Here is a 12,956-nt window from a genome sequence, read left to right on the forward strand (position 1 = left end):
ATTTTATGAAAGAATCTGCATCTAAGAATCTTCTCTTATGAAAATTTTTGAAATGAAATACTTGAAATTCGGTTGATTTTTTGAAGAGACTGAAATGACATCAAGTTCATGAAGTTGTTGCTTAATACTTCAGCAAAATCAGTTACAACAGTAATCATGCAGATTTAATTGAAGAATAATTGACAAATACATCAAAAAGAGAAGAATCTAAAACATCACATTAATTTCATTTACATATATTTTTTTCGGTATTAAAATGACCAAACAATACCATTTGGTCTTCTAAATTCAGAAGAAAACATCGAGAATCCAGCAATTTTTTGAAAGCAACTTGAAATGAAAAGCAAGCCTGCAAAACTTTAGCAGAAAATAATTGTCCAAGATATAGTCGGAAGAGAATTTCATCCAAGAAACGTTTTTCCTGTTTCCAAGACTAAATTACATCCGATTGTGTCCAATTTGAATATAGGAAAGGAAAAGAGAGTGAATTTCAATCGCTGGCTCGAACTCAGTGGCAATTATATTTTGACTCCCGAAAATCGGAGTCACTTATACATCTCATACATGTCAACATAAGGTACAACTGAATTCAACAATGCCAAGAATCATTTTCTTCAGGCTTTCAATCATAATCTGAGATATCATTGCATTACGATACACGTAGACGTACGCAAAGACACACACGTACATAAAAGCGCATATTTGTTCTTTATTTTTTCATTAGATTGAGCTCCAGATTAGCATATATTAAATTAGTAGGAAAGAGAACATTAAATGACAAGATCAGCTGACATTTATCCTTTTTATATTGCGTCAAGTGAAATAAGATTAATTGGAATTAATTTTAAAAAAATAATATTTTCAGAATCATTATGAAAGGATGAAATTGCTTCGTTCATAAGGTTTTGCGTGTTAGTACGTTAGACAAAGCGTATCAACAATCCATAGTCAGAACACGTCGCAATGTAATGACAAAGTGGTGAAATGTTCCAGGGAAATCTTTGTTCGAACACAGTTCCATTCTTTGTCAATCTTTGCAAATAATCAATATTGCATACCACTCAATATTCACTAATAATCTATCCCAATTTCGAGCAATCTCGTAGTAACTGCACAACTGTTTTGGAGGTAACAAGGAACGAGACAAAGGAGCACCTGAACATTTCCACTACAAATGCTAAATTAGCTTATCGATGTCACGGTGAACTCTGTGAGTCACATTTCTCTTACTAGCAATCCAAACACTCTCTTCATATTGCCCTAGACATCCATCTTTTTTTCAGCTAAAAAATGAAGACTGCAAAGAATCCTCATTGTTATTGAAAGATGGCTACGGTAATTGCTGCTCGTCTAATTAGCATTTTCAATTTGGCGGTTTAGACTTGCTAAGGAGGCATTTATCACGACTGCATTGGCGGTGAGTGTTTGTTTCGCAAGAATTGCACTGATAAAGAAGAACATTTTTCACAAAAATCCCTTTTTTGGTAGAATAGAATTGAATTTTCGTTGCTTGATTAGCTCTTTAGATAGTATATAATATATCCTCGTGTCTAATATTTTATTCGGTTTAGTAGCAAAAAAAAAAAGAAATCACATTTAACACCAAAATATAAGTTTTCTTCAATGTGTCGCTTGCATATACTGTGAAAACAAGACTTTTTTAATCAACTAAAATTTCTGGAGGATCTGTAAGACTGAAGAAAATGAAAAATAAAAATTAATCAGTCTGATTGACCTTCAAATTTGCCCAAATACTTCGAATGTTATAGAGAGTGGAATGATATAGCAGTGATATTTTTACAATGAAATTTAGGTATAATGTATTTCATATTCGATAGCTCTCTCAAAACTATAATTATTATCATAGTAATAAATCCTGACAGGTTTGAAGTTATGGAATTTGCACAAAATTATGAAAACAAAGTGGCCAAATTTTAACAAGGAATATTTGTAATATGAGTCAAATGACTAAGTTGTTTATTTATCCTTAAAGTTCTCAATTTGAAGCTTTGCAATTTTAAGAAACTGAAATTATTTTTCTTTTTGCTGCAAAATATGCATTTTCGTAGCTGCTTTATCAAAAAGATAAACTTTTTCTTAAAAAAGAATTCTTTCGTAAAAAAAGTTCAACTTAGATGGTGATACAGAAATGATCGCCCAAAAACTTTGCAAAAATATCAGGAAGAGCAAAATTTTCAACGAATGATAATAATGAATGCATCGGGCGATTGAGTTTTTTTTTTTGAATTAACTATTAAATCATATTTAAAAAGAATAAAAAATAAAAAAAAAGAATAGAAAACATTCTAGCAATAAGAGCGAACAGTAATAAAAATATGAAGAAGGAAAAGGTAAGGAAGCATAAAGGTGATATAACACAGCGACTTTTTTCATCTCTTCCTGATCATTTCTCATTCTCAAATTCTTGAATTCAAAGATAAAATGAGATTTGTATGGTAAAACTGTTACGAAAATGAAGCAAAATCAGATTAAAAGTAAAAAAAAATGGACTTATAAAATGTGTTTGGTAATGCAAGAAGAAAAAAGAAAAGAAAAATGGTTTTTGCTTTCTTAAGAAAATCTATGCGAATGAAAGAGAAAGAAATTGGTAAGATAACGATTTCGGGAATGCTTTTTTTGTGCGATCGCAACATCCGCACTTTTTCCCCTTTTTTCTTGCTGCCATAAACTCACACAATAAATTACCATCAAGAAAATATTCGATTCTTCATTTCGAAACGAAGTGCAATTTTTTCCCTCGGTGGAAATCAACACTAAATAAAGAGCTAGATGAAATTATTAAATAGATCTGAAAATTTGAAGATCAATTCCGAACATTATTTTCTGTTTATGGAATTTTTAGCTCATGGACTCTCAACTTTCATGTGTTTATTTCCCTGGAATTGAAATCAAAACCACTGACATTTTATTTTCGCCAGTTTTTGATTGCAGTGTAAAAGTCGGGTAGTTTTAAAACATATTTGTTTAGGTCTGTGAAGTATGTTCCTTTCACAGTTATGACATAACTTCAGATTAGTCTCAAGTTTATCCCGAAAATGCATAGCTTAATATATATCTTCTCACAGTGTTTTCGGCAGTATGTCTAGCAAATTATTTACCGCTTCTAGAAAAATACTCACCCTTAGTTGATTCACAAAAGTTTTTCTAGGTCCTCCCATAAAAACTGACCAAAAATTTGTACGTAAAGTAGAAAACCGCCCTAAGATTTCAATAATTCATTATTTTATGATAAAATTGCAAAATAATCGAAAAATCTTAGTTATGGCAACTAAGTGCACTTGTAAGTTAATAGCAAAAAATAAACGAACTACAAAACGCGGTCTACAATATTTTCATGTATATTTGTGCATTTTGTGCCCTCAAACTTTTTTTTGCAAAAATTTTATACAGTGACAAGATGGTGAATTTTTGGGTGGTCACTTACGTGTACGAACTATCATTCTTTGAAATAAATACAATTGCCAACACTCAGTTTGTAACGAAAATATAATACAAATTTTTCTAAAATAGAAGCGAAAAAAGGTGAAATAGTAACAGTTGTGTAAAGGATGGCTCATTTCATATTCATCATTTTACAATAAACGCCATTTTGGTTCCTTTACTTCCTATTTATACTTTGCTTCACTCTTCTTAGTTTCTGGCAGTACCATACTATTCCTACCAACATTACGGTGCTCAGCAAGACTATTTCCTTTTTAGAATTTGATATTTCAAAATACCATCATTTAAGTTTTACTTTTTGACCTTGATAATTACCAATGCTTACATCTCATCTCCTATTTTGCAATTTCTGGAATATTTGTCCAGGCTATTTATTTCCTATCAATGAAAAAAGTCATTCCATTCAACTTATAAAAAAAATAATAAATATTTCACGAATCTTTTTTTGTTTAATTTATGCCGTCAAAAATTCTTGCTGAATTTTCGTGAGCTGATGTTAATTTATTTTTGGAAGCTAACTTCTAAGAAATTCTAATTTTTAAATCCTCAGCTATTAAAAGCTAATTGTTTCGTTTTCACGTTTTTCAATTGAAATTAAATTTTAAATTACAGGGATGAGCCGAATTGTCACGCTGATCGTACTATTGCTACAAAACGTTTTTATACTACATGAAACTAGTGCTAGTGAACGACTTAGGACAATCTGTAATTTTTTTAAATTCAATGTTTCATTGCTTCATTTTCAAACTATTAAATTAAGAAAGCCTTGAAAAACCAAAGCAATGAACTAATTTCTTTCAAAAATTTGAAACAGTAATTTTTGTCTATATCAACGACTCACTACTGCCAAGTTAATTCGTTTCAGCTCCAAATTTAAAGTCAGTCAATAGCTCAACAGAAGTTTATCGTGAGGCAGTAAGTTGTTGACATCTTTAATAGGAATTTTGCTTTATTTCTTGGAAATATAAGAAAATGAAAGAAAAACTTAGGAAGGGAAATATCACTTCTGCGCTCACTATTATTTAGAACATTTAAATAAACAATAATTATTGCATAGATAATTTTGCACATCTCTTATACTGTTGATAAAAATATACATTAAGTCAAAGACAGCATAAATATTCCTCTGAAAATTCGAAAACGATGGAAACATTTTCTTTTCGTTCTTTTTGTTAAAATTCAGTCTATAAAAAAGAAGAATTCCTTCACATTTTCACTATTTTAGCAAATTCAGTCGACAGTATCATCTGTTAAAAATGAAAATTGGGAAGTTGGTTTAATTCAAAAACTGCGTCATTTGCAGAAGAAAGTTGACGAAATTCTACACTGCTGCAAAAACAAATGCTCTGGGAAAAATGACACTGCGATGGAGGTGAAAAATTAAGATTTGTCATCTATAGTAACTGGAGCATCTTATACATTCTTCTGACACCTTACTACGAAATACATATAAGGTGTGAAGAGAGTTGGTTTCACGAAAGAGATGACTTAAATGCTTTCAGGAAATCTGCAATGAGAAATTAACGACACAAACAACAGCGCTCAGGTCATGCACATTTTTTAAACTCAATACAGTTACACCTTTAATAGAGTAGTCGAATCTTTCACCTAAACATCTCTAAAATCCTAATGAATATATTAAATTTAAATTTTACTCAAAATAAGCAATGAAAACTTTGGAATTATAGAAACTTCAGAGGCTATTAATTCTTCACAGATATGTTTTACATTATTAAGCTTATCATAAATACATAAGATAGCAAAATGTATTTTTTCCTACTACACTCTTCAATAAGTAAGAGTTCAGGTCAAAAACTGTAAAAATGGTACTTCCGTTACGGAAATGTGTCCCATGTCCTTGTCCAACAACTCCAACAACTTGTCCAGTAATGCCTGTTGATCATTGCCCATGCAGTGTAAAAGTTAACCAGCTCTTACCATGCCCTATTGCTCTAGGTAAATATTCTCAGCTCTAATCTATAATGTTTTTAAAATTATGCACAAAATTGCAAAGTATTCGCCGTTTAAATTTAAATATGTCCTTCAAATTGTCTCAAAATTTCTATTTTGTATGTGCTTAAAAGCAATTTTTGAATTTATTTAATTACAGCCCTGTCAAATTGTTGAGCTTTTTTGTTTCACAAATATTTTCTTAACTGTTTTATAAATTTAAAAAGAGTCAAATATGAATATATTTTTTCGTTTCTTAAGTTTTAAAGATTCCTCAACAATAATACGCGGATCGGGGGTTTCTCCGATATTTTCCATCCATTCTCTTGTTTTACAGAAATCCTGTCTTCACTGCAAATATTCGAAATTTGTGATCAAAGATTTGGATTTAATTATTTCAATTATTCTTGTTTTCAGGTATATTTCAAGCAAAAAATCGGCGTCGAAAGAGGCAAATGAGTAAGTGATCTTTGTATTGCAATATATCAAAGTTAAACTATATTTTATTATCCTTAATTTTGGAGCTAATTTTAGGCTTGAAGCTTTCATATGTAACTTTATTGAACTTCGCTTTTATGTTGAGTCAATCTTTGGAAGCTCGGAGCTTTAATGAAAACTTGAAAAATGAATGCATAAAGAAATTGATGGGCGAGATTTTTGACCAGGATAAATAACTAATAAAGAGCTCAAATCAAACAAAGGATTAGAGTATTATAAAGAAATGTTGACTTCAAGTATGTAAATTTTCTAGCAGAAGTGATAGTACCACTAGACGACAAACTAGCAATTGAGTATCTCCGGAAACTCGGATATGTGGAAGAATTTAACTTATCATCTGCAAATATTTGCCATCCAACAAACTTGCTGGGCAATGTTTTATCTCCAGATGAGGTTTTCGCTGATGATCTCTAGAGTCGACTTATCCCAATATGCAATTTTGATGCATTTTTTTGAAAATTTGAAAGACTCAGTGTTTTTTGTTCCATAAATTGAATTAAGAAGATAAAATAGCAAAAGAGATTGAAAAGTTTTCCATAATATCTTTCGTTAACAGCTTAATGGAGATTCTATAATTTCCTACACAACTTTCGAAATATTTCCTCTTTTCGTTTTCCAAGTATTTAGTTTTAGAGAAGCGCAGCAGTGATACCGATACCAGTGCAACCATTTCAGGGCGCACTGTCCGTTCATCAACAAATACCCGTTGAACTTCTAGCAAACGTAAGCAAATCAAATAGTTTGTTTATGATATATGTGCTATATATTAATTCACTCACAACTTCAACATTCTTTTTAATAACAATCTTCATAGTCCATGCCACAGCAATTTGCATTCGGTGGAATAAGTGGCGTACAAGCAATGAATCTTCCACTTACTCCTCAAGAGCAGGTACCTTCGGGGTCAGCTGAACAACCTAAACTGAAAGATTTGCTTGCATCTCCATCTGACACTCGATTAAAGATGAATGAAGTAAGTATTATTTTCACTTTTTGAAAAAGGATAATCTCTACAAAAGTTGGAGATCCACTCGTCAACTTTGCAATGTGTAATGTTCAGGGAAATGGCAGGATAAACTCGACCAGGCTCTTTTTCCGAAGAGGCTAGCCATAAGATTGTTTTATTCAATTAACTCTTATTATAATCAACTTCTTCAGTAAAATGCATAAATTTCTGGAAATTGAGGAAATAGTTATTATGACCCAAATTTTCTACTACAATTTTCAATTTCCAGTACAACAACTTTAATGAGTGATTATCGATCATGCAAAATTGAAAGTGAAATCAAATTTAAAATGAAACCAGAAATTAAAATAACATACACTTTTTTGTTTCAGGATTGCCAACCTTCTGGAAGGAGAAAATCTGCAACGGCTACAAGAAGCAGAATTACGTTAATTACGTTTGCCGTTATTGTCTGGATAAGATCACAAGAACGCGCTGTATAACATCTTTTGTACGCAACTAAAAATGCCTAATTTCATATGCAACAACTTTTTATATGTTGCAATTTGCTCTCATTAATTTTTTTGGAGATAATACTAGGAATACGGTAGATTTTACCAACTCTAAATTATATTATGCCTAAAATCATCATATTGTTCTTTTTACGGGCATTAAAAAAGGTTTAAAAATCAGTTAGGCTATCCGAGGAGTTCTAATATTTGGTACTGAATAAGTTGAAAAGTTTTACTTCACATTTAAAATGAATGTCGACTTCAGAATGAACTTTATGATACTTGCAATTATTCATTTATGTCGAAAAATAAAATTCATTTTTTATTATTACTTTTGTAGATCCAATGACATTAAAAGTAAACAAAGCAATTATTCAAATCGAATAATTTCATTATCTTTACGAATCTCAGGAATGAAGTACTCTTTTGTTAAAAATTAATTCAGAAAAAGTTATCGTTAACATTTCATATAATAGAACGGTTTAACTTAGTAACAACTTCATGCAGTTGTGACTGAAAAAGTTTAGTAAAAAGAAGTTACTATCAAGTGTAATACTGCAAAGAAAAGCGAAGTAAATTTTTTAAACTTAAAAACAATGTAAAAAACAGTTAAAGTTCAAAATCATAAATTGCTATACTGAAAATACGTTTCAAAGTTCAAGGAATACCACGAATAATTTTTGTTTTATGAGAACGTTAAATTATTTAGCGCAAACTACTAAAGAACATCTTATTATTGAATACGATAGATTGCAAACTATTGCATCGCTTTTACTCTTTCTTGAATTCAATCCAATTGAATATATATTATGTAAATTTGTCGAGCATTAAAAATTGAAATGGAACTGTTATTTGAAGCCATTTTTAATTTTTCATAGACTGGGTTTGCGTGACGCGGTTAAGGTACGTATGATAGAAAAAAGATGCCGCCAAAAAAGGTTTGTTGGCAATTGAGGATTATGTAGAATGAGAGTGGAAGGGTTTTTTTTTGGGGGAGGTTGATCGGTCTAATGAAAAATTGAAAGATGAAATTAGGTGTAAATTCTGAACTGATTTGTAAGATATCTCTAGCGACCAACTACGACTAAGGGAAGAATGGTGTGCTCAGTGGATGAAAGGAGACAATCGAAAGGTGTCATTCGCCGTCGCACAATTCAAAGCGACTTTCGAGCTCCTATTGGAAAAAAATTTGTTCACAAAACAGTAGTAAGTCGCACTAATGATCTTGCAGTAGGATTGACATAGATTAACAAATATGAAGTAGGATGTGTAATATCTATCATCGCGTCATTTTTAATATCGTTTCCAAGAGACAATCGAATTTTATCATCTTACTCTAGCATTAAATCTGCTACTTCAGCATGTACTAAGATTTATTTTAGGTTGATGCAAGTTTTTTTTTTCTATCAAGAAAGAGCTAATAATACTTCTAGCAGTTTAGCAATCACTACAAAGTGGCCTCTTTGTGTGTCCATCTAAGGTTGAAATCTATCGGCCAATTACATTTTCGTTATTTCTTGCTGAGCATCCAATGCAATGAAATTTTCATTACTGAATTTCCATTGCAAATAATTTAGGAAAAGTCAGGTAAAGCGGTAGCAAAATATTCCGAACCACAGAAAAAAAAGACAATATATGAGCTATGGGCTGACCAGGTGATTGATATGGGTGTTAGGAACATAAGACGAGAATTCGTCACTACAATAAGAACATATAATCCGTCTGGTACGACAAATGCATGGGAAGCTGACAAAAATTATGACAAAAACCGGTGAATTTCATTTTAGACATTCTCAATTTCTTCAGAACAATTGATTTTTACAAAAATCGTAGAAAAAATTCACAAAATTTTACAAGCTTTGCAAAAAATTAAGGTTCGAAGATATCAAACTGCTGGACAAAACAAGAGTAGTACTCAAGAATACGCCCAATAGTAAGAGATCATTTTTCTATTAAAATAAACAATGCAACTTTACGCTGTTTTGGAAAAAATTGTATCTCATGCAGGGTATAAATAAACTGGAATTTAAAAATATTGAAATTTAAAAAAAAATAACAGCAGATGATGACTACTACCATGCTTCATACGTACAAATTGGCGAAAATATTAATTTCATTTGCGCACAAGGACCACTGCCAAATACTATTGAAGATTTTTGGTGTATGGTTATACAAGAAGATTCAAAGGTCAGTAAAATATGCACAGAATTCATTTCTGCAATTTAGAAGCACAGGTTTTGGTAGTACAGACTTTTCTGAAGTCCTTCATCTCATTTATTTTTTATTTCTGCAAAGTTGTACAGTTATCTTAGTTTATTACAGGTTATAATACAATTATGTCAATGGACTGAGGAGGGCAAAACTCAATGTGCGGAATATTTCCCGAGTAGTGATTGGGAGTGGAAAGATTACGGATCCGTTCGTGTTAAAATTATCGAAAAAACTTCACCTATGACACAACTTCGAAAAGTCTATCGAACAAAAATACAAGCTATTTACAAGGATAAAAAACACGAAGTTAATACAAAATATAATAAATTTCTGTGAGACATGCAGCTTACTTGATATTTGTAAAAGTCGATATTAATTTCCAACTTGTAAAGCCAACTTAAAAAAATTGTTAATTTGAACAAATCCTTTTATTTTTCCACTTTTTAAACCATTTCATTGAAAATAAACACCATTGAATGTCCCGTCGTAGACTCTAATTTCACATAGTCAAGTTCATGATACTAACTATTCGAGGTACTTTAAATTAAGCTGCAAAATCATATAATTTATTTCGAAGGTGCTACACTTATTGTATGGTGGTTGGCCCGATCATTTTGTAGCTGAGTCAACACCGATATGTCGTGAAATACGAATGCTTGCTCTCAAATTTTCCGAAAAAAAGCCTATAATTGTACATTGCAGTGCCGGAATTGGAAGGTAGCTTTTAAAATTGATTAAATCCCTTTACAATGCAAAATCAAATATACATGAGTTGAGAAAAAGTAAGAAATAAGGTATTGCTTGAAATTTTTGGCTACTTCAATACTTTTTTTATTGGTATTAGTAATACTAGCAGAAGATAGAAAAATTACTGCTTAGCTACTTTTCAATGATTGCGGTTTTCCAATTGGCTCCACCCCATTGTATTCGTAAGACTTCTTGGAGAATTATGAAGAGAATGAGAGAATCATTAAATTTGCGACATTGATTAATCTTAAACTTTTGTAGACTTTTCATCATCCTAATATCTTTAGCTTAACTGAAACAGTTTAAAGTAATGAAAAAATATAGTTCGTCGAGCAAAGCAGGAATGTATAGTTAGCTAGAAAATTAATGAATTCTTAACACTATCTGTTGTCTGCAGATGGAATTCGTCTTTAGTCTTTTAGTTCAATTTATAAAATTTTCATTTGCAATAAAAATATATCTTTTCTATTTGCTCATTTAGTATATACTCATTTGTCTTTTTAATTATTATCTTTTATCACCAATGGTAAATGGAGTTACCTTTCAGCGTTACTTTTACCTACCAATAACTCATCTCATAATGAATCAAATGGTTCAGTATACCAAATGTAATTTTACAAAATTAAGTTGAAATGAAATCGAATTTTCAGAACGGGCACATTTGCAGCCATATTTATGGCAGTTGATCGTCTTAAACATAATGAAAATCTTTCAATTCCTGATATTGTTAAAGAATTACGTGATCAGCGAATGCATGCGGTGCAGAATGATCAGGTATTATCGCTGTAACCGATTAACTCTACAAAAACGGATAAAACTGAAAAGTTTCTTTGAAACATGGAAAATATACAAAAAGGATAAATTTTCATGGCGTTTTGACAAGACCCTAGAACAACATAAATCCAAAATAAATAGATACCTGATTGCTTTTCTTATTTGTAGCGATATTTTAGCAGTATTTATTTATCTATCGGATGGTCATCGAGATTCTGCTGGCAGAGGATCTGTTAATTAAAAGTCCAGAGATAATATCGTTGATCAAGGAATATGACGATCTTATTGCGCGGAAACGTCAAGAAAGAAACCAAAAAAGTAAAAAATGAGTAATTTGGACTGATGAACATCCATTATTAAATGGCACCCATTCTTTGTTTACTCAAGCTGTGCTTTTTATGCCAGTGATTCAAGAAGAAAACATCCTATTATGCAAACATTTTCATATCTTCTATTAAAACTTTATCGTTGTACACAGTTCCATATCGATTATTATTACCAGTTAGCGTGCTTTTAATTTGTATGCTTGTCTCAATTTTCAGGAACTCATAATTTCTTTCACATTTTGAATTTTGTAGCTATTTGTTATACCGCCGTTCATAAAGTCCTAGAATAAGCTGCTTTTAGAAGACGTTTTTTTCCGTAAAATGCATGACTAACTAGCTTGAAATTTCAATACTGAACTTATTCCAACCAAGTGAAGAATATTACTAATTCATTACTGAGCCAAAGCAATTTTATCACAAAATGCCTCACAAAACAAACATTGTAAGCCAAGATGTTAATAAAAACAAGTTGCTAAATTTTTAATATAAAAAGTATAAAAATATAGATGTTTTATTAATATAAAAAAAGTTATGCAAAGATTTTAAAAACGCTAGTTAACAGCTAGAAAGTGCATATGTTGTATACAAGAACAACTGAACAGCTGAAATCAGTGGTATTCTTTCCCTTTTTAATGAAATATGTGCCGAATGGTCCTTCTCAAACAGAAGAGATTACTTATTTTTGTATCCAACCTGTCAACAAGATTATCCTTCTTCTGGATATTTGACTGTTCATAGCAGTTTACCGATCGCAAATAATGACTATTGTTTTGCTCATTTGTTCTGTATTTTATCAGTTACCAATTTTGATGAATGTTTTCTGCATTGGGGTTAACATAGCATAATTCTGACTCCAGAAAATTTAATTTTAGGAAACAAGTTATATTTCCAAACATGGTTTCTTAGCTTCATTAAAATTTTATAAAAGATAACATGAACAATTATTTTATGTGCTTTTAAAAAAGCTAGTTAGAAGTTTTGCTTTGATACATTTTTAAAGTTTTTCCAACCACTTTTCCTTTTATTTTGCAGAATTACACCAAAAATGATGAGGCAGTCTTCGATTTTCAATTTTCCACACGAAAATCACAAATTTTTGCTAGCCTTATTTGAAACTAAAAAAAGAAATCATATAGTAAATGGAATCTTATTGTCATAAGCTTAATTCTTTACTGTTCTTTACTGATCAATTCTACCAATCTGTCGAAAAGAACTTCATTGTTAAAACCATTTAAAGGTAAATTAAAAAAGAATTTATTACAAAAACTTTACTGAATTGTTTGATTTCGATTTTAAGAGAATCTAAATTTTTTGGGTTAATGGTTTCTTCTTCTATAGGACGACATGAAACTTTTTCAACTTCATTGCTAAGGTCGATCAAAGAAAGAAGTGACGAAATATAGAAAGTAAATCTATTTGCATTGTTATTCACTTTGCAGGCTTCCAGCTTTTCTTTTCTATTAATCAGAGAAAGGGGATGAGGTTAAAAGTGGAATTCGTCTTGTATTTATTGCCAATTTTGAAACGCTT

At 30.9% G+C, this 12,956-nt stretch overlaps 2 protein-coding genes across 2 annotated transcripts; both read left to right on the top strand.

Moving 5' to 3' along the window:
* Positions 1–2,556: 2,556 nt before the first annotated feature.
* Bm10088 (Uncharacterized protein) lies at positions 2,557–7,359 on the top strand (the record flags this gene model as incomplete). Its single annotated transcript, XM_001900240.2, has 11 exons — positions 2,557–2,608; positions 4,075–4,167; positions 4,328–4,377; positions 4,688–4,834; positions 4,965–5,008; positions 5,270–5,418; positions 5,830–5,871; positions 6,164–6,303; positions 6,544–6,633; positions 6,725–6,883; positions 7,249–7,359. The coding sequence occupies 11 exons, from the start codon at positions 2,557–2,559 to the stop codon at positions 7,357–7,359; spliced, it is 1,077 nt and encodes a 358-aa protein (XP_001900275.2).
* Positions 7,360–8,291: 932 nt separating this feature from the next.
* Bm5100 (Uncharacterized protein) lies at positions 8,292–11,429 on the top strand (the record flags this gene model as incomplete). The annotated part of the gene is made up of 9 exons (XM_001900239.2): positions 8,292–8,306; positions 8,440–8,574; positions 8,946–9,139; positions 9,243–9,301; positions 9,431–9,555; positions 9,691–9,885; positions 10,157–10,296; positions 10,977–11,100; positions 11,280–11,429. The coding sequence occupies 9 exons, from the start codon at positions 8,292–8,294 to the stop codon at positions 11,427–11,429; spliced, it is 1,137 nt and encodes a 378-aa protein (XP_001900274.2).
* Positions 11,430–12,956: the final 1,527 nt, after the last annotated feature.

This window comes from Brugia malayi, assembly GCF_000002995.4.
Source record: "Brugia malayi strain FR3 genome assembly, contig: Bm_v4_Chr2_contig_001, whole genome shotgun sequence".
NCBI lineage: Eukaryota > Metazoa > Nematoda > Chromadorea > Rhabditida > Onchocercidae > Brugia > Brugia malayi.